Source organism: Natator depressus, chromosome 13 (genome assembly GCF_965152275.1).
Source record: "Natator depressus isolate rNatDep1 chromosome 13, rNatDep2.hap1, whole genome shotgun sequence".
Classification (NCBI taxonomy): domain Eukaryota; kingdom Metazoa; phylum Chordata; order Testudines; family Cheloniidae; genus Natator; species Natator depressus.
In genome coordinates, this window is record NC_134246.1 from 36,431,241 (window position 1) to 36,458,407 (window position 27,167).

Below are 27,167 nucleotides of genomic sequence, written 5' to 3' on the forward strand. Positions count from 1 at the left end.
TCCCCAGCCAACAGGAAAGAGGAAAGGGTGGTGTTCCGAATTCAAAAGTCCACACTCTGTTTTCATTGGCTCTCCTGGCATCCTGCCAACTCATTTCCTGCTCCCATAAGCATTCCTGGGACTGGGATAGCTTCCCTCTCTTCCTGGGGTCTCTCTAGGACTCATGGCCTGTCATAAATATAAAGGGAAGGGTAAACACCTTTAAAATCCCTCGTGGCCAGAGGAAAAACCCTTTCACCTGTAAAGGGTTAAGAAACTAGGATGACCTCGCTGGCACCTGACCAAAATGACCAATGAGGAGACAAGATACTTTCAAAGCTGGAGGTTGTGGGGAGAAACAAAGGTTCTCTCTGTGTGATGCTTTTGCCGGGAACAGAAAAGGAATGGAGTCTTAGAACTTTTAGTAAGTAATTTAGCTAGAGATGCGTTAGATTCTGTTTTGTTTAAATGGCTGATAAAATAGCTGTGCTGAATGGAATGGATATTCCTGTTTTTCTGTCTTTTTGTAACTTAAGGTTTTGCCTAGAGGGATTCTCTATGTTTTGAATCTAATTACCCTGTAAGGTATTTACCATCCTGATTTTACAGAGGTGATTCTTTTACTTTTTCTTCTATTAAAATTCTTCTTTTAAGAACCTGATTGCTTTTTCCTTGTTCTTAAGATCCAAGGGTTTGTGTCTGTGTTCACCTACGCAAATTGGTGAGGATTTTTATCAAGCCTTCCCCAGGAAAGGGGGTGTAGGGTTTGGGAGGATTTTTGGGGGAAAGACATTTCCAAGCGGGCTCTTTCCCGGTTATATATCTCTTAGATGCTTGGTGGTGGCAGCAACAAAGTCCAAGGGCAAAAGGTGAAATAGTTTGTACCTTGGGGAAGTTTTAACCTAATCTGGTAAAAATAAGCTTAGGGGGTTTCATGCAGGTTCCCACATCTGTACCCTAGAGTTCAGAGTGGGGAAGGAACCTTGACATGGTGGCAGAGCGGTGGGATTAACTTGAAATCATTTTGAGATCAATTTGAGATTTTTTGAACTAGAAGCACAGATTTGAAAAGGAATTTTTTTTCCTTTGGGCTGCTGGAAAGCAGGTTTTAAGCTGAAAGCAGTTAGAGGTTGGGTTTTTTTTGTCTTCTTGGGGGCCAGAGCAGAGACAACAGGGGATTGTCTTTTGTGAGCTGGAGTTTTCTCTACCTAAAGGCAGAGTAGTTAACCTCCTGTAGGGAAATTCACCAGTCTTCACAGACCTGAAGTAGTTTTTTTTTTTTTTACCTAAGAGCAACTAGAGGGGTTTTCTGTCTATTTATCTGGAGACAAAGGTGTTAGCGGTTTTTTTAAGGATTTTTCTGTGGGCTGATAATCACTATCAGAGAACATAGGTATCTGGACAGCACAGCAAAATTTGTGGGTTTTTTTGTTTTCTTTCTAACTCTCGGGTGTAAAGTTAGTTAAAAACAGAGAGGTTAGGATGACAGACTGCACTGTTCAACAGAAGCTGGAATTAGCCAGATTTGAGGCTGAGGAAAGACAAAAGGAACATGAATGATGGGTAGAACTCAAACAGATGGAGATGGATGCACAAGCAGCCAAAGAAAAAGAAATGGAGGCTGCCCACAGGAGAGAAATGGAGGCAAGGGGAAAAGAAATGGAGGCAAGGGACAAAGAACTGGAGGAGAAGGAAAAAGAGAGGAAGCATGCTGTTACGATATAGATATTCAGGCCTGTCTGTAAAGGCCTGTACTCTAAGAATTTAGGTGTATTCTTATCACTTGGCTAGTTCTAGAAGTATAAAAGAAAGAATCAAAATCACTGTCTGCTGGTGTAAGGGCCCTCTCTTACTGTGACAGTCTGAGGCCCTGTGCTTAGGCTAAGGTCTTTGGCTAAGCAGCAGAGGCAGCCATAAGCTAGGAAGCGACAGGTCACATCCTCACATTCCAAACTAGTCACATTGAAAGAAGGTGCTATTGGGCTGTTAGGAATACAATCCTGTCCTGATAATGCCTATCACCTCCAGAGAAAGGGAAGTGCCTAGAAAATGTAAAAAGGAAACAGCATCCTGTCTGGCAAGAACTCACTTATCAATACTGGGATGTGAAATCCTCACTTCTGTATTGTTTTGTCATTATAGTTCCTACTTTGCTATTGTTTGTCTGTATAATCTCTGTCTGGCTCTGTGATTGTTCCTGTCTGCGGTATAATTAATTTTGCTGGGTGTAAACTAATTAAGGTGGTGGGATATAATTGGTTACATAATCATGTTACAATATGTTAGGATTGGTTAGCTAAATTTCAGGAAAATGATTGGTTAAGGTATAGCTAAGCAGAACTGAAGTTTTACTATATAATCTGTAGTCAATGAGGAAGTGAGGGGGCCTTGGTGGGAGGGGGTGGGTGTGTGTAAAGAGAGAGATGGGAACAGGGTATGGGGGTGGAGAAATTGGAACCATGTTTTGCTAAAGGGGGAAATGGGAACAGGGAATGGGGGTAAGGAAATTGGAACCATGTTTTGCTAAAGGGGGAAATGGGAACAGGGAATGGGAGTAAGGAAATTGGAATAATGTTTGGCTAAGGGCAGGAATGGGAACAGGGACACAGGTGTAAGGCTCTGTGATGTCAGAGCTGGGAAGGAGGATACTAAGGAAGGAAACTGGAATCATGCTTGCTGGAAGTTCACCCCAATAAACATCGAATTGTTTGCACCTTTGGACTTCGGGTGTTGTTGCTCTCTGTTCATGCGAGAAGGACCAGGGAAGTGAGTGGGTGAAGGAATAAGCCCCCTAACACATGCATTGGAGATGGAGAAGGCAAAGGCTCAGCAGAATATACAAACAAACCCTAGCAATCCTTCTCCAGGTACCACTTCCCATCCCAGAAAGTTCCCCACCTACAAGACAGGTGATGATACCGAGGCCTTCTTAGAAAACTTCAAAAGGACCTGCCTTGGGTACAGCATCTCTACAGACCAATATATGGTAGAGCTGAGGCCGCAGCTCAGTGGACCCTTAGCTGAGGTGGTGGTTGAAATGCCTAAGGAACACATGAACGAGTATGAAGTATTTAAAACCAAGGCGAGAGTCAGAATGGGGATAACACCTGAGCATTCTCGTCGGAGGTTCAGAGCCCTAAGGTGGAAACCAGACGTGTCATTTACCTGACATGCCTACCACATTGTGAAACATTGGGATGCCTGGATATCAGGAGCAAGTGTTAAATCTCCAGAAGATTTGCCCTTCCTAATGCAAATGGAGCAGTTCTTAGAGGGTGTTCCTGAGGAAATAGAAGGATACATCCTAGATGGGAAGCCCAAAACTGTAGTCGAGGAAGGGGAGATTGGAGCCAAATGGGTGGAGGTGGCAGAAAAGAAAAAAACTGGTTGCAATTGGAGCGGATACCAGAAGGGACATCCTCAGACCACACCCTACTATTGGGATCTGCCCAAGGACCCACCTACCCCCCAAGGAACCCTACAGACACCTTATCGTCCCGCCACACCATTCTCCAGCAACCCACCTTGCCCCAGTGACCCGTCAGCTGGACGATGTTTTAAATGTAACAAGTCGGGGCATGTAAGGGTCAACTGCCCCAAGAACCCCAACAGATTACAGTTCATTGCACCGGAATCACACCAGAGATCCTCAGACCCAGATACCTCCCAGATACCCTTGGAGCGGAGGGAAACTGTGAGTGTGGGCGGGAAGAAGGTCACCACGTGGGGGGACACCGGAGCACAAGTGTCAGCTATCCATGCTTGCTTAGTGGACCCCAGTTTCATCAACCCAGAGATCCAAGTGACGATTCAACCCTTCAAGTCCATCTCTTTCAATTTTCCTACAGCCAAGTTGCCTGTCCAGTACCAGGGCTAGTCAGGAACGTGCACTTTTGCAGTCTATGATGATTATCCCATCACCATGCTGTTGGGAGAAGACTTGGCCAATAGTGTGAAGCTAGCCAAGACGGTGGGAATGGCCACCCGCAGCCAGGCTAAACAAGCCGTGACACCTAGCTCTGTTCTGGAAACTTCTACCAGGACCCGATCAGAGGTGATGGACCCGGACCCCAGGCCAATGTCTGCAACAGCAGTAGTGGATCCAGTCCCAGAGACCCAGACAGAGCCAGTCCCAGAACCGGAACCGGCGGAACTACTAGCACCAGACCCATTGCCCGCACTGAATCCAGTACTTGCAACCCCAACACCAGAGGGCCCCACCGAACCTGAACCGGCAGCAGCCGATAACCCTACACCAGAGGCTCAGTTGGAGCCTGAACCCCAACATAGTGCCCCAGCAGAGAGCGGTTCACAGTCAACGGAAACAGCCCAATCCCCTACATCGCTTCCAGAGGGACCAAGCATAGGTCCACAATCCAATGAGGAACTGATGTCTCCAGCATCAAGAGAACAGTTCCAGACCTAACAGGAAGCAGATGAAAGCCTCCAGAGAGCTTGGACAGCGGCACGGAGCAACCCACCGCCTCTCAGCTCTTCTAATCGATCCAGGCTTGTTGTAGAAAGAGGACTTTTATACAAGGAAACTCTTTCTGGTGGACACCAGGAAGACTGGCATCCTCAGAGACAGTTGGTAATTCCAACTAAGTACTGGGTCAAGCTCTTGAGCTTAGCCCATGATCATCCTAGTGGCCATGCTGGGGTGAACAGGACCAAAGACCATTTGGGGGGGTCATTCCACTGGGAGGGAATGGGCAAGGATGTTTCTACCTATGTCTAGTTTTGTGAGGTATGCCAAAGAGTGGGAAAACCCCAAGACCAGGTCAAAGCCCCTCTCCAGCCACTCCCCATCATTGAAATTCCATTTCAGCAAGTAGCTGTGGATATTCTGGGTCCTTTTCTGAAAAAGACACCCAGAGGAAAGCAGTACATACTGACTTTCATGGATTTTGCCACCCGATGGCCGGAAGCAGTAGCTCTAAGCAACACCAGGGCTAAAAGTGTGTGCCAGGCACTAGCAGACATTTTTGCCAGGGTAGGTTGGCCCTTCGACATCCTCACAGATGCAGGAACCAATTTCCTGGCAGGAACTATGGAAAGCCTTTGGGAAGCTCATGGGGTGAATCACTTGACTGCCACCCCTTACCAACAAATGGCCTGGTGGAGAAATTTAACGGGACTTTGGGGGCCATGATACGTAAATTCGTAAATGAGCACTCCAATGACTGGGACCTAGTGTTGCAGCAGTTGCTTTTTGCCTACAGAGCTGTACCACATCCCAGTTTAGGGTTTTCCCCATTTGAACTTGTATATGGCCATGAGGTTAAGGGGCCATTACAGTTGGTGAAGCAGCAATGGGAGGGATTTACACCCTTCTCCAGGAACTAACATTCTGGACTTTGTAACCAACCTACAAAACACCCTCCGAACCTCTCCAGCCCTTGCTAAAGAAAACTTACAGGATGCTCAAAAAGAGCAAAAAGCCTGGTATGATAAACATGCCAGAGAGCGCTCCTTCAAAGCAGGGGACCAGGTCATGGTCTTAAAGGCGCTCCAGGCCCATAAAATGGAAGCGTCGTGGGAAGGGCCATTCACGGTCCAGGAGCGCCTGGGAGCTGTTAATTATCTCATAGGATTCCCAACCTCCAACCGAAAGCCTAAGGTGTACCATATTAATTCTCCTTTTATTCCAGAGAATTAAAGGTTTGTCAGTTTACAGCCCAGGGAGGAGATGACGCTGAGCGGCCTGAAGGTGTCTACTACGAAGGGAAAAGTGCTGGTGGCGTGGAAGAGGTGAAACTCTCCATGACCCTTGGGCGTATGCAGCAACAGCAGATCAAGGAGCTGTGCACTAGCTACGTGCCGATGTTCTCAGCCACCCCTGGGCTGACTGAACAGGCATACCACTCCATTGACACAAGTAATGCTCACCCAATTAAAGTCCAACCTTACCGGGTGTCTCCTCAGGCTAAAACTGCTATAGAAGGGGAGATCCAGGATATGTTACAAATGGGTGTAATCCGCCCTTCCGGCAGTTCATGGGCATCTCCAGTGGTTCTAGTTCCCAAACCAGATGGGGAGATACGTTTTTGTGTGGACTACCATAAGCTAAATGCTGTAACTTGCCCAGACAACTATCCAATGCCACACACAGATGAACTATTAGAGAAACTGGGACGGGCCCAGTTCATCTCTACCTTGGACTTAACCAAGGGGTACTGGCAGGTATTGCTAAATGAATCCACCACGGAAAGGTCAGCCTTCACCACCCATGTTGGGCTATATGAATTTAATGTCCTCCCTTTCGGGCTGCGGAAAGCACCCACCACCTTCCAAAAACTTGTAGATGGTCAACGGGATTAGGAGAATATGCAGAAAAGGACCTAGGGGTTACAGTGGACGAGAAGCTGGATATGAGTCAACAGTGTGCCCTTGTTGCCAAGAAGGTCAATGGCATTTTGGGACGTATACATAGGGGCATTGCCAGCAGATCGAGGGACGTGATCGTTCCCCTCTATTCGACATTGGTGAGGCCTCATCTGGAGTACTGTGTCCAGTTTTGGGCCCCACACTACAAGAAGGATGTGGAAAAATTGGAAAGAGTCCAGCGGAGGGCAACAAAAATGATGAGGGGACTGGAACACATGACTTATGTGGAGAGGCTGAGGGAACTGGGATTGTTTAGTCTGCAGAATAGAAGAATGAGGGGGGATTTGATAGCTGCTTTCAACTACCTGAAAGGGGGTTCCAAAGAGGATGGATCTAGACTGTTCTCAGTGGTAGCTGATGACAGAACAAGGAGTGATGGTCTCAAGTTGCAGTGGGGGAGGTTTAGGTTGGATATTAGGAAAAACTTTTTCACTAGGAGGGTGGTGAAGCACTGGAATGTGTTACCTAGGGAGGTGGTAGAATCTCCTTCCTTAGAGGTTTTTAAGGTCAGGGTTGACAAAGCCCTAGCTGGGATGATTTCTTGGGGATTGGTCGTGCTTTGAGCAGGGGGTTGGACTAGATGACCTCCTGAGGTCCCTTCCAACCCTGATATTCTATAATTCTATGATTCTATGAAAATACATAAAAGTCAGGTGCCCTTCATATTACGTGAAACAAAACATTCAAAATTTCAATTTTTTTCACAGAACCATTTCAATGTCCTATTCTCATATGCTATTTAATTTGGCTAGCTATGCTTCGTGGTGATATGTTGGCCACTAAAGCCACATGGCCCCGCTCCTGCTCTCTGGTTGGGTGAAAGAAAGTTTTAAAGACACCAATGTCACTTTGCAGCTAGGAATTTTGATGGTAGAAAACCCTTGAAGAAGGCAAAAGATATAAAAATGATCAGCATTTGTAGAGGGTGTATAGAATTCAACAGAGAAAATTCTACTCTTGCTCCAGAGTACCCTAAGCTGATGTAAAACCAGTGGTGAGCTGGAGCCGGTTTGCACCGGTTCACACGAACCGGTTGTTAAATTTTGAAGCCTGTTTAGAACCGGTTATTAAAGGGGTGGGGAAGCTCAGGTGGGACGGACAGGATGTGGCCCACGGGACCATCCTGTCCGTCCTGCCTGAGCTCTTGCCTGGGGAGGCTCCCATGTGAATTTGTACTGACCTGGCGGCACTCCAAGCCTTCGGCGGCACTTTGGCGGTGGGTCCTTCAGTGCCGCCAAAGACCCGGAGGGACTGAAGGACGTGCCACCGAAGTGCTGCCGAAGACCTGGGGCGAGTGAAGGAACCAGTTCTTGAGCTTCTGGCAGCTCATCACTGTGTAAAACCCTATGCATACGTAGGAATTCTAATGATTCAAGAAGAAAGGTCGTCACCAAATATTGTTCTGGAATAATGGGGCATGTGGATCGGACAGATACAATACAGAGAGACGTGGAGACAGAAGAGAGACAGACGGAGATAAAAAGCCAGGCATATATGACCTGGGAGCACAGGAATGTGGCCCTGAGAAACAGCTAAGAGAAGTAGCTTTTTGTGCACAGTCTTGGCTGAAGAGGCAGGTTTGGGACAGAGGAGCTGTCTGCTGCTGTTTGATTACAACTTTTTTCAGGGAAACAGGACTTCGGATAGTCCTTGTAAATAAACCAGATCGTACCAAAGGAAATGCCAGACTCCATCATCAATTACTGCTCCTAGCTGGAACACCACACGGTCCCAAACATTGATTAGCCACTTGGGGAGATAATAGACTAGAACAAAATGTCAAACATCAATGGGGTATTTCTAGCCACAAAAGGATTTCAGGACTGAGCCATTTGTAGCATTTCTCTAACACTAGAAAAAAATACTCTGATCTAAAGCATCTGGGGGTTCCATGTAGGCACAGAGCCCATTATGGCCAAATGGGCCCTTTCAAGGGGAGCATCTCCTTTAACTCAGTTTCTGCAGAGTTTCATTGATCCATGGGATGAATTTGGAGATTCTCGTGTATACACTGCCGGGGGGTGAGGGTGGGGCACCCATCTGGATCTCCATTGGAGATGATGTCCTGGACCACCCCATCGAACACCAGGGGCCTGCTGGAATTGCCCTGCTAATAAGGAGAATAACATCAGGGACTGACATCACCCAGCCCAGCCTGTCTTCCAGAGATCTGAGATTGCATGTGGGACATTTGTTCTCTGCTGGTGACTGCCCAGCCCTTGCCAACAAACAGAACCAGGCTCGAAATGGGTCAGCAGAGAGAGAAATCTAGAGCTGGCCAGAATGATGTGCCCATGGAAAAGGCAGTTTCTACAAAATTGAAATTTTCCACAGAAAACAATCAATTTTTGATTTTTGCTTTAAGAAAATTGAAATGAAATCGAGAGGGGAGAGAGGTTCAGAAAATGTGGTGATGATGAGGGGAGGGGGGTGTTCCCCATTTTCATTAACATTTTCCCTGGAACATTTTGCTAAAAACTCAAAGCCCAAAAATGTCTAGTTATGGTGCATCATCGGAGTTGTATTTCAGGAGCCTCATGCCACTGTGGGGACACAGGACCGGACGTCTCGTACTGTGTCATGGAGTCGAGTTCCCGTTATCCCAGGCAGCCCTATTGTATCGTCCCATCCGTAAACTTACCAAGTTCTGTCTCCATCCTTGTTAGGTTATTCCCCCAAACTGCTCCCATTGGAGGTTGTTCCAGAACCTCCCCCTCTGATGGTTAGAAACCTTCTCCTCTAGCCATCATTGATCCCTGCCCCATTTATTCACATTTGATTTGACCTTTAGCTTCAACAGCTCGTCTCCCTCCCGGGTGTTCCTGCCCCCTCCTCGTGTATTTATAGAGCAATCAAACCCCACGCAGCCTGTGTTTTAGGCTAACTTGCCCAGGTATTTTATCTCCTCTCGTTTTATCTCCCAGCACTTGGCAGGATGGGATTTTGACACCTCACTTCCACAGGAGGCCTTAAACATCCCAGCCTGGCTGTGTGCGATAGCAGTGGTCAGCTGTAAAGGTCCTGGAAGGAATTAAATGCTCAGGAAGGCTGAACATCACTACACTCCATTGACTCTGGCAAACAGAGGACAGGGAGTGAAATTAACAAGCAAACAAGGAGAAGGTGAAGGCGCCAACAGGGCTGAGATATTACAGCAGTGGGTAACACTGTCAGGGGATGGATTAATAGAGGGTGTGGATGGGGAGGGAGAAAGGTAGGGATAGATGGAAGGGGTGGATAGACATGGAGGATGTAGGAGAAAGAGAGATCCTGAGACATGAAGCCTGCTATACGGGGCCTGGTGTAAGCCCTAAGGCCTGAACTAAAATTAGGCCCTGCTAAGGTAAAGTAAAGTTAGCAATAGGCAGGTTATCAGCAAAAGTCAGGCCTTCTTCCTAAGCAGATGCCTGCTTAAAGGTTCATTATCTGATACCTGAACTTTCCAAAAACAGGGCTGGCATGGCAAAAACACAAGCACTCCTAGGCACTAAGTATTTATGTAAACACATTCGAGAAGGATCATGCCAGAAGACCCCAATACAAGGTAAACACCCTCATGTAGACAGGGCCAGGCAGGGTTACTAGGCTAATTGATCCAGATTCAACATTTAGAAACATATTAGTAGATGTTTGTGTTTTTGTGTGTTTACATATATATTGTTTGAGGTTGATAATGTAACCAAATAATTCCTATCTATCTCTGTATTCTGTTAATTCAGAGATCAAAAGAAGATATTAACATTTAAATGAACTGTGACTGTAGTGATGTCACTGACTTAATTTCTTTTTGAAGTCTATAGCAAACCACCTGCAAATGGTGGGAGATAGGCAATTACCTTATGTTAATCCATGTAGCTAATTACCAGTGATGCTTAGGAAATAGAAGGTTATTTGAAAAGCCATTTGTTCACCCAAGGATTGTATGATGTCAAGGGTCTACAAAAAAATCTATAAAAAATGCTTGGGACCTGATCCTTTTTATCTCAAATCTGCCATGCTTCATCAGGGAAGCTTGAGCCCCACGATGGAGGTCTCCAGTTCCATTCTGGAGCACTCTGAAATTGAACATTGGCCTGAACCTATAGACTAATTCTGGAAAAAACCTCTTTGTAACTCTAAAGATCACCATCTTTACTATGAAACTGACCAAAGAATTCTTTTCATGTTTCTTTGTATAACAATCTTTTAACCACTATTCTCTCTCTTTTCCTTTTTAATACATTTTATTTTAGTTAATAAGACGTGGCTGTAAGCGTGTATTTGGGTAAGATCTGAGATATTCATTAACCTGAAGGGGAATGTGTCCAATCCTTTGGGATTAGTAGAAATTTTATATGATGAATAAGATTTTCAGTAGTCCTCATCATATTTGACATGTGTGTCTGGGTGGGAGCCAAGGCTGGGTTGCTTTAAGAAAACTGTGTTTTGGGCTTCTGGGTATCCAGTAAGGTACTGTAGAAGCTGTTTCGTTGCTGGGCTGATAATGTAAGTATAAGAATAAACACTGGCTTTGGGGATTGCCTGCCCTACTCTTTCAAATTGGTGCATCTTTTCCTGTAATCTTGTGGCATAGAATCATTCTTTGGTCACATACTTATGTCAAACATTTCTTAAGCTAATGGCCTAGTACGGCTAAGCTAAAATCTTACAGCCTATAGGTCTTACATTTGAGCCCTTCTTACTTAGACACCTGAAACTTAATTATCCCTTCTAATTTTACTGATCAATTTTATACTTCTGTAACCTTACAATTTAACTCTAATAAGCATACAAAGATTATATATGACATGACTTGTTAGTTAATCATAGCATCACACAGTAAATGAACAATAAACTAAAATCATTGGCTACACGTCCATCCATCCATCCCTCCTACCCAGCCAGCCAGCCCTCTGCAATACCCAGCTCTCTCTCCAGTCACACTAGAGGAGATGGACGCTCCCCTCTAAGGTTTCAGAGTGTGCAGAATTTTCTTGATACAGCAAACATATTTGGAGACCCTGGTGAACACCCTGGGTGTGGATCCACCAAATCTGCTGTAGGATACAATGCCCTGGGCCTTCCCATGACAGACCAGGGGGCCCCCAGAGTCGCCCTGAGAAGCAAATTCCATGTGTGGGGTTATTACAGATGTACAAGCAAAGGGGGGGCTGCATTCTTTATTCATGTTCTGAAATCCACCTCTGTATCCTGCTTCCCGGGGACTCATGGCCCAAGACCTGTCTGACGCTTCCACCAAAAGGTCCAGGGATCCATCTGGCCCCTATTCCTGATTTCTAGGATCTGGCAAGTTCCGGTGTTTGATTTCTAGCATCCATCCCTGATTTCTTTAACCTGCTCAGTTCCTGTCCCTGATTCCTAACCCTGATTTCCCACATCTGGCTGACTCCTGCCCTTGATTTCTAGGATCTCCTGCTGATTTCTCAGATCCACCCTTGGGTTCTTGATTCAGCAATTCCCCTCACTGACTCTGATGATCCAGCTGATTCCTATCCCTGATTTCTAGGATCTGTCCCTGACCATTAAAATCCATCCCTGATTTCCAGGATGTGGCTGATTCTTGTCCCTGATTTCTGTTATCCTGCTGGTTCCCATCCCTGATTCCTAGGATGTGCCTGGCTCAACATGGATCCTGACTCTCCCTGGGATTCTGCCCAGCCCTGTCGGTCTCCTGTTCTAGCAGCACCTTGTCCCGGGCACTGTGTGCCCCGTCCCACACTCACCCAGAACGACGCCTTCCTCTCCTAGGGTTCCCCCATGCACATCATCCTAGATGGGTGGTAGTGCATATAGGGCTGAGACAGACAGATGTCCTTGCCCATTACCTTCAGTTCCTCCTCCTGCAGTGTCAGGGAGGGCCGGATGTTTGCCTTGGTACTAGTCTGGCCCCAGCTGGCCACACTGCACACAGCCCCCTACTTCACCTCTCACTTGGGCAGGGGGATGGTTCCCACAGCATGGGTCAACCTGGCCTTGTGACTCAGCTGTGATGGGGGAGAGAGAGAAGGGAATCAAACTCCTCTTGGAGGGCAGGGGCCAGATGAGACCAGGTGGGGCATCCTCATGACAACTGTGCAACACTGTCATGCTATGTGCCACCTTGAGCATAACCTCCAGCATTGTGACATCAGTGGAGGTGGGGTGATGGGAGGGGGCGGTACCTGCAGCAGTGTGAGGTCACTGGGGGCAAGGTGATGGATGGGGGCAGTGCATGCAGCAGTGTGAGGTCACTGGGGGCGGGGTGATGGGAGGGGGCAGTACCTGCAGCAGTGTGAGGTCACTGGGGGCAAGGTGATGGGAGGGGGCAGTACCTGCAGCAGTGTGAGGTCACTGGGGGCAAGGTGATGGATGGGGGTGGTGCATGCAGCAGTGTGAGGTCACTGGGGGCTGGGTTATGGGGTGGGGGAAGGACCTGCAGCAGCATGATGTCATTGTTACAGGTCTCATTGTTGTATTGTGGGTGGGGGATCCGGTGGCGCATGGAGATTGTCTGTTGGCTCTGTTTCCATTCTCTAATGTTATGGGCTCCCAGTGTGACAGTGATCTCGCTGTGAAAGCCAAGTGCAATCCACAGGGCATTGGGGACAGGAGCATACGTGAGGTGGGGGATGGGCACATGTGAGTCTGACTCATGAACAGTGACATGCGGGGGCAGACAACTCAGCTTCTGGCTTGGAAAAACATATAAACCACTGTACACATTGCCAGCTCTCATCAAGCCCCAGGGCTTGGAAAGGGTGGCTCAGGAAGGGGGGAAATGACACAAGAGGCCTTTCCCCTCTAGGGGTGCTGGCTGCAGCACATAGCACCTGCCCAGTGGCATTGGGGTCCCAGCCTGTGTCTCTACCTGCCCTTGTGCTGTTCCCATGAGCTGCTTCACCCCTGGGTCTCAGCTCCTCTCCATCCCAGTGGCCCTTCCCTAGCTAGATCCAGTCAGGTTTCTATGCCCAGCTCTCCCCAGCCCAGAGCCCTGCAGAGCTGTCCTCCTTCTAGTGATCAATGGCTCCATGTCTAGTTGGCAGCCGGTATCTAGCGGAGTGCCCCAAGGGTCGGTCCTGGGGCCGGCTTTGTTCAATATCTTCATTAATGATCTAGAGGATGGTGTGGATTGCACCCTCAGCAAGTTTGCGGATGACACTAAACTGGGAGGAGAGGTAGATATGCTGGAGGGTAGGGATAGGATACAGAGGGACCTAGACAAATTGGAGGATTGGGCCAAAAGAAATCTGATGAGGTTCAACAAGGACAAGTGCAGAGTCCTGCACTAAGGACGGAAGAATCCCATGCACCGCTACAGACTAGGGACCGAATGGCTCGGCAGCAGTTCTGCAGAAAAGGACCTAGGGGTGACAGTGGACGAGAAGCTGGATATGAGTCAACAGTGTGCCCTTGTTGCCAAGAAGGCCAATGGCATTTTGGGATGTATAAGTAGGGGCATTGCCAGCAGATTGAGGGACGTGATCATTCCACTCTATTTGACATTGGTGAGGCCTCATCTGGAGTACTGTGTCCAGTTTTGGGCCCCACACTACAAGAAGGATGTGGAAAAATAGGTAAGAGTCCAGCGAAGGGCAACAAAAATGATTAGGGGTCTGGAACACATGACTTATGAGGAGAGGCTGAGGGATCTGGGATTGTTTAGTCTAAAGAAGAGAAGAATGAGGGGGGATTTGATAGCAGCTTTCAACTACCTGAAAGGTGGATCCAAGGAGGATGGATCTAGACTATTCTCAGTGATAGCAGATGACAGGACAAGGAGGAATGGTCTCAAGTTGCAGTGGGGAAGATTTAGGTTGGATATTAGGAAAAACTTTTTTACTAGGAGGGTGGTGAAACACTGGAATGCGTTACCTAGGGAGGTGGTGGAATCCCCTTCCTTAGAAGTTTTAAGGTCAGGCTTGACAAAGCCCTGGCTGGGATGATTTAGATCGGGATTGGTTGTGCTTTGAGCAGGGGGTTGGACTAGATGACCTCCAGAGGTCCCTTCCAACTCTGATATTCTATGATTCTATGATTCTCCAATCTGGGCAATGGGGCCAGACCCTAGCTGGTGTCAATGGGCCGTATAGGGTGACCAGATGTCCCAATTTTATAGGGACAGTCCCGATTTTTGAGTCTTTTTCTTATATAGGCTCCTATTACCCCCCACCCCCTGTCCTGATTTTTCACACTTGCTGTCTGGTCACCCTAGGGCCGTAGTTCCATTGATTTACCCAGCGCTGGATCTGGACCATTGTTTGTAGAGGCCCCCAGAGACACGGCGATGCCCCCTGAGCAGATCAGACCCCTGGGCTCTGCTCTCCCAGCCTGTAGCACTAACTGCTCCTTCCCTGCAACCTACAACAGCACCAGAGCTCCCGGCTCCCCCATTACCCGCTAACACCGACCTGCCCCGACATCCCCAGCACAGAGGCGCTTACTCTCCATTGCAGTGAGCGGCCGTCAGCACGAAGTTCTCCACCACCAGGAACCCTCTGCATCTGTAATGCTTGTTTCTGCGTTGTATATCCAGCCAGGCCATGAAGGGTCTGGAGTGGGGCTTGGCTTCCTGGCCTCCGATGATCTCACCTGGGGTGAGACGAGGTTCACAAAAAGAGGCCCCATCGTCTCCCTGGGCCAGGCTGGGACCAAGCTCCCCACAGCCTCAACCCACCCTCTTTGATGCTCTCCCTGGGGGATCCCTGTGACTGGAACTCTGCCCCCTGCTCAGCTCTGCCCCAGACTGGACACTCCATGGACCGGAGGGTAAATCTAAAGCTCAGATCTTATTGGGTGGAGAATCGGTGCGAAACGCACCAGGAGGGAATCAGTAATCACATTGCCTTGAGTTAACAGCTTTGGGGGGCAAAGTCACTCCAGATTAGGCCAGGCAGCCCCAGAAGGGCACTGACAGGTCCTTTGTGGAGGCTTCTCCTTCTCCATCAGCCCACAGTGACCAGCCAGGGCTGCTCCAAGGATGACCTGCCAAACATTTGGTCTAGTGGAAAATTGTGGTTTTTACTAAAGGTATTTTTTCCCCAGAAAGCCTCATCTTGAACCTGTCTGAATTATTGTGGTGAAACTGACTCCCCTCCCCGCCGCTGGTTTTGGTAATTTTTAAGGGAAAGTTTTCAGTTTTTGCTCACTGTAAAAGAAACACTTTGGGGTTTTTCCCATGGAAAAATAATAAACCTTCTGTGATCAGCTCTCAACAAGTCTTCACCCAGGTGGGCGGATGTGTTGGAAAATCCCACCTGTAACACATGGCTGCTAGGGTAGAGCCGCAGAGTTATAAACTCCAGAGTCAGGAACTGACCGGTGAACCACACACCTCCTTTGGAACAGGCAATGTGCCATCCAGCAGCAGCAGAGAACCCAAAAGAAAAAGAAAAAAGAAGCAAATACACCTCAGTGCTGTGTTAAATGTAAATCACAGAAAAATAAAAGGAAAGTTTTTTAAAAAAAAGACATGACAAGGGAAGGAAACTGTTTCTGTGCTGGTTTCATTTAAATTAAGATGGTTAAAAGCAGAATTTTTCTTCTGCAGAGTAAAGTTTCAAAGCTGGATTACGTTATGTTGAGTTGTAAACTTTTGAAAGAACCAGAATGTTTTGTTCAGAGTTAGGAACATTTCAGAGTTAAGAACATTTCAGAGTTATGAACAGCCTCCATTCCCAAGGTGTTCGCAACTCTGAGTTTCTACTGCATTTGCATTAGGGTGGCACCGAGACTGAGATCAGGGCACGCATTGTTCCGGGTGCTGCACAGACCCACAGTCACTGCCCCCAAGAGCATCCAGTTCAAACAGACACAGGCAGCATCATTCTTCTCATTATACAAATGGGGAAACTGAGACCAGGGGAGATTGTTCCTAAGGGGTTTGGGTGCTGTGACAGGGTCGGGCCAGAAGGCTACAGGAGAGTAATTTTTTTTTTGAAGCAGAGAGGAGTTTTATTTGCGTAACACTTACAAAAAGTCACCAAAAAGGATAAAGCAAAACTATGCAACAAAACAAAAGCAAACGCAAGGTATAACACAGCAGCCTTCAGGAAGGAGGAGTGTTCAGGCTAGCCTGGGCCCAGAGCGGGGGGCTTCCTCGAGACTCATGGTCTTCCACCCCCTCGAGTTACCTAGTGCCACGCCCAGTGTCACCGATTATTCCTCTCCTGAGAGTGCCTGACAAGATGGGCACGGCTGCGGGGTGGGTGGTTTGGGGGTGGGGGGACGTACACCCACGTGTGATAGGACCCCTCCTAGGTGACAGTAATGATGGTATCCACAGCGGCAACAGCTGGGGCTGAGGTCTCTCGCTCTTCCCCTCAATCAAAGGGTCAGACGGAGGGAACCAGATGGGGTCACCGAGCAGAGAACCTTGGACAGCACCCACCGCTCCTCAAAAGCGTCAAGGGAGTCGGTGGATGCCGCCCAGAGGAACTCCGCCCGGATACGTGAATGTACTGAGGATCGGAAAACAGCCCTACGGTCGCAGGACGCTTCATTGGCCAGCCTCCCCTCTCTGGTTTTATAGATGGCTGTTTTAGCTAGGGCTAGGAGAAGGTTAACCAGGAGATCCCGCGACTTTGTGGGGCCACGGATGGGGAGTGTGTAGATAAAAAGGTGAGGGGAAAAGTGTAGCCAAAAGCTTAATAAAATATTCTTGAGGAGCTGAAAAAGGGGCTGCAGCCTGGCACACTCTAAATATATGTGTGCCAGGGTTTCCCTCACGTTGCAAAAAGGGCAAGTATCTGGGATGGGGGTGAACCGTTTCAAAAACACGCCCGTGCTCACAGCTCCGTGAAGGAGCCGCCAACTAATGTCTCCGACGGGCCTCGGGACCAAGGTGGAATACAGGCTGGCCCACCGGGGCTGCTCACCCTCTAAAGGTGGCAGGAGGTTCCGCCACTTTGTATCGGGGCGGGACACCAGGGTGTGGGCGTGAAGGGTGTGAAGCGTGAGTGTGTATAGATGTTTCCATGGCGCGATTTGGAAGCTGACCGGCTGCAGTTCATGCAGCCGGCTTGCAGTGAAAGGGTGAGGGGTTTGTTGGGATCTATGGGGTAGGGGCCCAATTGAAAGTTCTGGAGGGCCTGGGGTAGAAGGTGGGCGGGGTGCGCCCTCATGCAGGGCTCGTTTGAGATAAGCCCGAGCAGCGGGTGTCAAGGCGGCCTTCACCTCCTGAAGTACGTGCCGGGGGTACGAGGTCTGGAGAGCCCCATGAACCGAGTGAGCATCAGGGGATCCAGCCAGTCTCCCCGGTCATAGTCCAGGAGGTCTCCGACTCTCGTGACTTCCACCAGGACCAAACTCTGACGCACCGAGTGGGACTCTGCCACCTGCAGACGAAGCTGAAGGTTGTGTAGCAGGGGCTCCGTGAGGAGATCTGCTCCCACGGTGGCCGCCACGGACCTGGTCGTTGAAAACAGTTTCCAGGTCCGGAGGAGGTCCTGGTAGAAGACAGGCAGCCTGGAGAGGTCTCGCGGAAAACCTCACGGACAGAGATAAAAGAGCTGCCGGTCGTATTGGAGCCCTTGGAAGCTGCTCAGGAAGGCGTGCGCCAGTATGCTCCACATCGAACTACTTGCACTATAAAGGAGCCTCTGTAAGGCCTGGAGGCAGAAGACACGGACCTGAGTGTGCAGACACATCAGGCCCTGCCCTCCTTCTTTGAGGGGTAGATGAAGAACCCCAACAGGGGCCCAGTGCATTCCTGACCAAAAGAACTCTAGAATCAATGTCCGGAGGTTGGTCAGGACCAGCCACAGCTCCGGTTCCTACAGCACCAACCCTATCAACCTCCTTCGGAGGAGACAGAGGAAGGGCTCGATCGCCAGAGCGTACAGCTGGCCTGAGAGGGGGCACCCTGCCGTACTCCTTGCCAGAAGCTGACCGGTTCGGTCATGGTCCAGTTGAGCCTAACCAGACACTCCGCAGAAGCGTACAGCACCCGGAGAAAACTCACAAACTGAGGTCCGAATCTGAGGTACCCATGGTCCACTCTATCGAACGCCTTCTCCTGATCAAGAGACACAGACAGAATCATTCTTCTTATTGTACAGATGGGGAAACTGAGGCCCAGGGAGATTGTTCCAAAACCTGCCTGAGGGGTTTGGGTGTCCAGTTCCCATCAGCAGTGCATGAAAATCCCAGCCCCAGGGACTGGTCCAAGGTCTCCACAGGGAGCCTGGCAGAGCTGGGAACTGGTCCCAAATTTCTTGGGTCCCAGCCCGGTGCCTTAGTCCTGTGGCCAGCCTCCCTGTGTGGGGCATGGCATGGCAGTGGGGTCCCAAAGGAGCCAGTGGGAGCTAGGCCACCCAATCCCTCAGGCTTCCCTGAGATCCACAGCCTCCCTCCCTCCCTGTCACTGGAGGTGCCCTCTCCATGGTGGGATTCACATACACAGAGCAGGGAGCATCAGTGGTCCAGCCATTCCTCCATCCCGCCTCCACTGGGGCCAGTACTGGATGCTCCCATCCAATCCCCTGGTGGCCTTGGAGCACAGTTGGTGACCCCTACTGTAGCTGCCTGTGGGATCCAGATAGCAGCAGGTCCAGCACTGACAGGGTGGGGAGATAGGTGTAGAAACTAATGGTGTTAGTCTAGATGGATCTAGAATGGAAGCACATAGATGTGAATTGATCCAGATCTGATGTACACGTATCTGTAGATGTGGCTCGATCTAGACAGGAATTGCTTGATCAAGATGAATCTCGAATAGACCTAAATGGATCCAGCAGCATATTTATGCATCTGCTTTGCTTAAACATGGATCTCAAAGAGTCTGGAATGGCTCTAGATGGGCAATCGTGGGTCTACATGGCAATGGATTGATCCCATCTGTCATCTGTCAGACATGCCAAGTCCATTAGCAGAATCCCAAGCAAAGTAGTGGAATTGCTGAGATGGGACTTCATCAGTAGAGATACTAAGGGAGAGCGATATAAATGATACCAATAAATATGATTCCATGGACATCAGGCCTTGTTAAATGAAGATGATGTCGTTCTTGGACAACATTACAAGGCTGGTTGATAGAGGCGACCATGCTGAGGGAAGAGAGAGATTTGGTCTCCTGGAAGGCATTTGCCAAAGTGCCACATGAGTTTCTGACTGAGAAACTGTAACATCAATATGGCCCATGTGAAATGGGTTAAAAGCTGGCTTGCCAACTGAGCACAAAATGCAATCCTGAATGGGGAACCAAGGGGCTTTCTAGGATTGGTATCAGTGTTGGGGGTGGAGGGGAGGGGGTGTGAGACAACAGCCCTGATCCCCTGTGACAGTCTGTTCACCACTTTACAGGATGGTGATAAATTTTGTAGAAATTAGGTCTTGTGAGGTCTTTCTCACCACAGGTTTCTGCAATCTTACTGGCTGAATTGCTGTCAAGGTTCCTTCCCCACTCTGAACTCTAGGGTACAGATGTGGGGAGCTTCATGAAAACCTCCTAAGCTTATTCTTACCAGCTTAGGTTAAAACTTCCCCAAGGTACAAACTAGGGCCAACCTTTTGCCCTTGGACTTTCGCTGCCACCACCAAACTTCTATTCGGTATTATTCTTACGAAAGAGTCCATTTGGAAACGTCTTCCCCCCCAAAGAAATCCTCCCAAATGTTACCCCCCCCAGCTTTCTGGGGAAGGTTTGATAAAACTCCTCACCAATTTGCATAGGTGACCACAGACCCAAATCCTTGGATCTTAAAACAATGAAAAAAAATTCAGTTTTCTTACAAGAAGACTTTTAATAGAAGAAAAAATAAAAGAATCACCTCTGTAAAATCAGGATGGTGAATACCTTACAGGGTAATTAGATTCAAAACATAGAGAATCCCTATAGGCAAAACCTTAAGGTAGAAAAAGACACAAAAACAGGAATATCCATTCCATTCAGCACAGTTCTTTTCTCAGATATTTAAAGAAAACAGAATCTAACACATATCTAGCTAGATTACTTACTAAGTTCTAAGACTCCATTCCTTTCTGTTTCCGGCAAATGCATCACACACACAGACAGAGAGAGACCTTGTTTCTCCCTCCCTCCAGCTTTTGAAAGTATCTTGTCTCCTCATTGGCCATTTTGGCCAGGTGCCAGCGAGGTTATCCTAGCTTCCTAACCCTTTATAGGTGAAAGGGTTTTTCCTCTGACCAGGAGGGATTTTAAAGGGTTTTACCCTTCCCTTTATATTTATGACACCCCCATATTCCTCATCTGTATCTAGTTGTGATATTGCATATAAAGCAGGCCCTGTGAGGCATCTGGGGAAGGGTTCTGATCGGCTTGAAGTCACTGTTCTATCTAAATATGCATATCTTTAATGCATAAAAAGTTATGAGATTGAGTTATATGGTTGTTACTAAAATATGTTGTGGGTTTTGGGGGTGCCCAGATACTGGCTCTACAGAGACAATGACAAGGGAGGTAACCAACACTCTGGTGGGTGCTGTTGAACAGAAATCACAGCCATTGTCCAGCAAGCGAGTTACAAATCAATGACTCACCTGCAAGAAGCCACACCAGGGGAATTGCTCAGCCTGGCCTGGGGACTCAGCAAGGCCCCCAGACATGCCTGGACTTGTGCTTGCCAAGCACATGGGACTGAGGGTATAAAACAGAACAAAGTGGCCACATGTGGGGCCTTTCTCCTTCACCCACCTACGCTGCAAGCAAGAAGGTCGCTGAAGACCTGAGACTCCAACTGAGGGGACTGGCCCAGATTTCAAAGGTGAAATCTGTATACTATGAACTGCAATATCCAGTGGGGTGAGAAAAACTGCTTAGTCTAGTTGTTGCCCAGTGTAATAGGGTTGAGAGTTTAGACTCCGTGCTTATATTTTATTTTATTTCGGCAACTACTCTGACTTTTTGCCTATCACTTAATACCACTTAAAATCTATATTTTTTTGGTCAATAAACTGTTTAACTTTGACAATGAGTTTGCCTGAAGTGAATGGTACATTGCTCAAGTACCAAAGGCTGGTGTATATCCACTTTCCACTGATGAAGTGGTGAACCAATTAATAAAGTAGACGATATATTCCTGAGGTACAGTGCTGGGAGCTGGGGCAGCAGAGAGGATTTGGCTGGTGCCTTTCTCTGTGTGATTCATGAGTGGCTCTGGGAGGATTCATGCAATCTAGCTGGGTGTGGGGTCTCCACGTGTAGTTGTGCTGAGTGATAACAGCACCTGGAGGGGTTGCTGCTGGTCATTAGCAAGGCACTGTGAGAGACAACCCAGGCTGGAGAGAGTTCAGGGGGCCCAGTGTTCCCACAGTCCCAAGCTGCACCCTGGGGGGATCCCGTCACAACCTTGCAAGGTCTACTTTGTATGAAATTTATCATAGTCCTGTAAAAGGTGTGAAGATGGGGTACAGACTGTCACAGGCCCCTAGATACCACCCACTGAACCCAATCCCTGAGATGGCCCCCATTCACCCCAAATCCAGGAGGCCCTGATCCCTGCTGTACTCACCAGCCCAAGCCCTGGGGACAGGAGAAAGGCTACGGGGAGCAGGAGCAAGATCTGTACCTGCATGTTTGGAGTCAGTGCAGGGACAGTGCATCTGCTTGCGAAAGGGGGAGTAGCAGGGGGAGGAAACCTCAGGGTCACCTAGACAGTCATCTAGATCAGGTGGGGGACAGCTGGGGATCCTCCAAAGGTGGCTGGATATTGCATGTCTGGGTCCCTTCACAGCTGGATGGATGAAACACCACTGGACTGAGAAGACCCCGATGGGGACGTGTCTATCAGGATCCAGGGCTGGGTACCAGTTCACATATGGGCAGCTAGGCACATCTGGGGCTCTTACTTACCCAGTCCCATCCTCACTCAGCTCCCTGACCTTGTCTCTGTGGTGGGGACTGACTGATCTTGGTGGCAAGTGAAAACATGGCCCCTTGATCTTTCTCAGGGTGGCCCAGCCGTGAGCAGGTTGGGGTTGGGCAGACCAGCTGTCAGCCCTGATCACCGAGACAGTGGCAGGAGGGTTTCTTGATGGGCATGTCTACACTACAATCTTAAGTCAAACTAGGTTAGGCTGACTTACAGCCACTGCAGTAATTACTGTGGTGGCTGATGTCCACACTTCTGTTTGTGGTGCACGTCCTCACCAGGAGCACTTCCACTGATTGAAGAGGGGTAGTGTGAGAGGGAGGGTCTGAAAGCCAGGGATCTCAGTTCCACGCAGCTCCCTGCTGGAAGTCCAGCTGCTCCCTGGGCTTCTCGCATTCCTGGTGCCAGCTGGGAACAGGGTGGAAGCCACTCAGGGATTCTCACCTCCAGTGGGGAGATCCATGCCCAAGTCTGGCCAGCTGCCATCCTCCCAGCAAGGAGCCAAGATCCTGTCGGGGTGGCTAGGTTCCCAGCTGAGAGTGTGGAGCTGGGAACCTCGGTGCAGCTTTGTTCCCTGCCAGTAGCAGGGATCCCAGGTGGTAGCCCAAGCCAGGAGCCTCTGTGAAAACCTGGCTTGGAGCAGAAAGCTGGCAGCAACCTCTCTGGGGAGTGGGGAGCCAGGAGCCAGGCTTTTTTGTCAATTTCATGGATCCAGTGGAGCTATGAAATTCACAAGAGAGCCAACACCCAATGTAAGGAACACAGTGTCTACACAGACACTGTGTCCCCCTAACTACACCGACATAAGCCCTATATCTCTTGTAGAGATTGAGTTATGTCGGTATAGTAGGGCACTTAACATCAGCACGACAAGGCTGTAGTGTGTTCACTGACACAGTTAGGTCAACGTAAGCTAGTTTACACTGACCTAACTGTGTAGTGCAGCCCAGAAAGACCCCAAGTGAGTCTGTGACCATGAGAAGGGGATGTGGCGGTTTCATGTTGTGAGGCACAGTGTTGCCTCACAACATGCTATTCTACAGCTCTCCAGCCTTGCACCCCAGAACTGTACCACCTTGAACTGGTCAGAAGCCTGGCCAGAGTAAGTTCATTACCTAGTTCCCTGCTTCTTCACAGGAAAGTGGACATGCACCAGCCTTTGTAACTGAGCTGAGATTCCCTAAGCACTTTAGACAAACTCACTGGCAAGGAAACTGAACAGGATTTGAATCAAGCAGTTTCTCATCCTGACAGATGATACAAGCAGGTTACAGTTCCTCAGTACACAGGCTGGGTCTCTTTTGCAGCCTGGGACCTCCCTCCCCCACTTCAAAGTCTTTGTTTTCCAGACGTCTTTCCAGGTGTTTGGATGGGGGCGGGGGGATGGCAAGTGACAATGTCACTTACCCTCTTTTATACTTTCTTTCCAGCTTGCTGGATAGGTCTATGCTGCAATGTGGGTTAGTCCGCCCCATGGCATACAGGCCTTGTCAGAAAAGCTTCTGTGATAGTGGATTGTGTGTTGATGAGCCATTAACGCCATCTGGCCAGATGTCGTTAATGGCTACTCCCTGGTTATAAGTGAAAGGCTGGTTGTGGGTGTTCCCAACCTCACCACATGTTTCACAAACTCATACAGCAATACTCCATAACTTCCCATTTAATGATAGCACATACCACAGGGTATTAATGTTCAAGAGATGAAGACTTTTAAAATGATACCTAACAAGGCACACTTTGAACAAAAGACATCATAATTATAAGCCAGTGGCCATTCTGTGAGTTCCAGGGTGCTACTTTCAGTGCAGAGTGTCACACCTCCCCCCTTAGTTTATTAAAAGAGTGTTAGCAACTGAACAATGTGGAGGCAGTGGGCCCAAAGTCCTTTTTAGGTTTTGACCATGCAACTCCCGAGTGTTGCTAAACATTGTAGTGTTACCCACATGAGCTCTTACAAACTTCTGGGTACCTTTTAACCCTTTGTGAATCAGCCTAGAGAGCTCAGAAGTTAGCCAGTGTGCCTTCTCTGGGTTACTAGAAAGCATCTCTTGTAAATATGCAGCATTGTTAACCTTTCTTCTGTTCTAAGTGGTGTTAACTCAGTGCCTATATTAATGTTTTCTAAAGTGTAGGTATCTTGGCATTTAGTCATCTATGTCATGAGGTGATATGCCTCAGTTTCCCCTTCCACACAGCAGACCAGGATTATTATGGTTTCTCTGCTGTGACAAGCTTCAAGCATGTTTACAGGTATTAGCTGAGAAGTAGCATTCCCAAAAGTAGCATTCCCAAATGTCCTTCAGAGAGGCCCAGATGTAGGGCCTGCCTTGCAGAGGGGCTGAGCCCCCCGCCCCACCTTCCAAGACAGAGCCCCTGTCAAGCCATAGCTCCATTTATGCAGCAACCAACCCATGAACCTCAGGGCAGGGAGCCTAGAGGAGTTAGGAGCCAGGTTCAAAGCCAGTTCCTATTGGCTCCCTTGGAAATCCCAACCCTTAGGCTGCCTCTTCGCGAGGGAAACAGCTTGCTTATTTCCCTTGGGATAACAGACATGAATGAAACCTTGAGAAAGACCCAGAAGTTTGTAGCTCTTCCCTCATCTCAGCCAGTCGAGTCATTACCTTGACCTGATAAGTCATATTAAAACTGCAGGGAATTCAGAGAAGGGCTACACAGAACTGATCACAGATCAATCCTCGTCGCTGATCGCCTTCCTACCTCCCATGCTACGCTTTGCTGCATGGCTGGATGCATTTCACTCACTGCTTTGTAGCCAGCAAAGAAAAAAGTGATTCTGGCAATGAGCGAGCAACACAGCCCACAAAATCCAGAGCAGCCACTAAACCTGCCAGAGCTCAGGAGGGAATTAACCCTACAGGGGAAGGCTGGGCTCATGGTTAATGCACTAGCCTGGGACCCAGGACAGGTCACATGTTTTTCCCCCTACACATTAGAGCCAGGTGCACAAGGAGCCAGGTATCCTCTTCCCAAGTGCGATGTGAGGGTCTATAGCAGACACCAACTCATGTCCTCTCTTGTGCTTTATCTGGTAGCACATTGCTCCACAAGCATCCAGGGTCATTTTCCTCTGAGTTACCAGTGACTTGGAAGAAGCTGGTGGCATTTTTGACATTGAGCGGATGTCCCCGCCCCTTTTGTCCACATGACCCTTCCTGACTAGGTGGTAATCATGGATTCTAATCATCCACTCAGGGGAGTCATCCCGCCAGGATCCAGTCATACCAGTTAGAGCAAAGTGATGCTCCCAGAGGAGCAATTCCAGTTCCTCCTGTTTGTTCCCCAGACTCCTAGCACTGATGCAGAGGCGAGTTAAGAATTTCTTGTCTTCATTTAATTGGGGTTCTTGGATTACTTTTGTTCTTGATTTTGTACTGACCATAGGCACTGACTAGAACTCACTGGCAGCCAACCCCTCCCCCCAGCACCTTCCACCCACCGGCGGCCCTCCCGATTAATTCCTCCCCCTCCCTCCCAATGCCTACTGCACACCACAATCAGCTGTTTCACGGCATGCATGAGGGTCTGGGAGGGAGCGGGAGGAGCGGGGATGGGGAATGCATAGGGGAGCAGACAGAAAGAGGCAGGGCAGGAAGAGGTGGGATGGAGTGGGGGGTTGAGCACTTCCAGGGCCCGGAGGAAGCCAGCACCTATGGTGCTGAGAGCTCATTTCTTCCCCCTTTTTAACCTCCCCTTTGGCTATTAGTTTAGCCCCCTCTTGGCTCCTCTAGCCAGCCTGTTCCCATGGAGATTGGTCCCCCTTCTCCTGAGGAGGAGGCCATCCAAACTCTGCAGTCCCCTCTCCCCTTAGAAGATAGACTGATATTCCACAAACCTTCCACTCTCCACGCCACCAACATAGAGAATAATCAGACCCCATCTCAGCCTGCATTTCAGGCTAATCCAACCATGCTCTTTCACTCTTCTCTCTTTGGACCGGCTCTTTGGTCCCCTGAGCGCCCTCACAGCCCTTCTCTATTTCGGCTCCAGTCTTAGTTCCTCTGTCCTGCACACAAATTGGCTCCAGATGGGAAGTCAGGGGGACAGCAGTGTGATTTTGCACTCCATATTCTTTATAGAAATATGCATATGAATATGAATATGACATAACTGGAATATGCTTTATGCAATATACTTGATGTAAGGTATAATTGGAAAGGTTATGATTTGCTGAATATGTTTATCCTATTTGTATGAATGTATCATTTCTGTATCTGGAGTCAGGAATATTGACTATTAATTTATTATCAATGAGTTCATGTAGGAAAGAGCCAATTACCGGCCCTTCAGGTACAACAATGAAGAAGCCAGACACAGAGCTAATGGCCCGTTAGCAAGAGAGACAGCGGATTATGCAAAAACTTGGTTTTCCTGTAAGCGTGAGGATTAGCCTGTCAGAAATGGCTACTGGCTCTGCAACAACCTGTGACCATGTCACCTGATGCTGGAATCCATCTTGAATTCTGTACTTTTCCACTAGAAGGGAGTTGGGAGACAAAGGAGTCTCACGTTATGCAAATCCTATTTAAGGGTGGGAAGTGAGATACTCTTGGTTGTCAAAAAGAACAGGAGGACTTGTGGCACCTTAGAGACTAACCAATTTATTTGAGCATGAGCTTTCGTGAGCTACAGCTCACTTCATTTTTCCACTGCATGCATCCGATGAAGTGAGCTGTCGCTCACGAAAGCTCATGCTCAAATAAATTGGTTAGTCTCTAAGGTGCCACAAGTCCTCCTGTTCTTTTTGCGAATACAGACTAACACGGCTGCTACTCTGAAACCTGTCTTGGTTGTCAGTTTTCCCCTGCTACCCCACCCAAGATGACGGCTAGAAACAACTAAAGACTGAACTGGGGACAAGCACTTGGGCCCAGACTGGAAGGGCCTGGAGCCTGTGCAAAGATTCTTAGAACAACTGTGAGGGTGACATATTGCACGTAACAACAACAAGGAGTCTTATGGCACCTTAAAGACTAA

At 48.5% G+C, this 27,167-nt stretch overlaps 1 protein-coding gene across 1 annotated transcript; it reads right to left on the reverse strand.

The window, feature by feature from the left end:
- Nucleotides 1-11,311: 11,311 nt before the first annotated feature.
- LOC141997100 (mast cell protease 3-like) lies at nucleotides 11,312-21,875 on the reverse strand. Its single transcript, XM_074969410.1, has 4 exons — nucleotides 21,809-21,875; nucleotides 14,787-14,934; nucleotides 12,779-12,914; nucleotides 11,312-11,461 (listed from the first exon to the last, which is right to left on the reverse strand). Exons 1-4 carry the CDS (start codon nucleotides 21,873-21,875, stop codon nucleotides 11,312-11,314), a joined length of 501 nt encoding a protein of 166 aa, XP_074825511.1.
- Between the last annotated feature and the right edge of the window lie 5,292 nt (nucleotides 21,876-27,167).

Coding starts and splice junctions, on each gene's coding strand:
- LOC141997100 (XM_074969410.1), bottom strand. CDS start 21,875: ATGCAGGTACAGATCTTGCTCCTGCTCCCCGTAGCCTTTCTCCTGTCC. Junction 14,935..21,808: donor CCCAGGGCTTGGGCTGGTGA/GTACAGCAGGGA, acceptor GTCTCACCCCAG/GTGAGATCATCGGAGGCCAG. Junction 12,915..14,786: donor GCCGCTCACTGCAATGGAGA/GTAAGCGCCTCT, acceptor TGGCTTTCACAG/CGAGATCACTGTCACACTGG.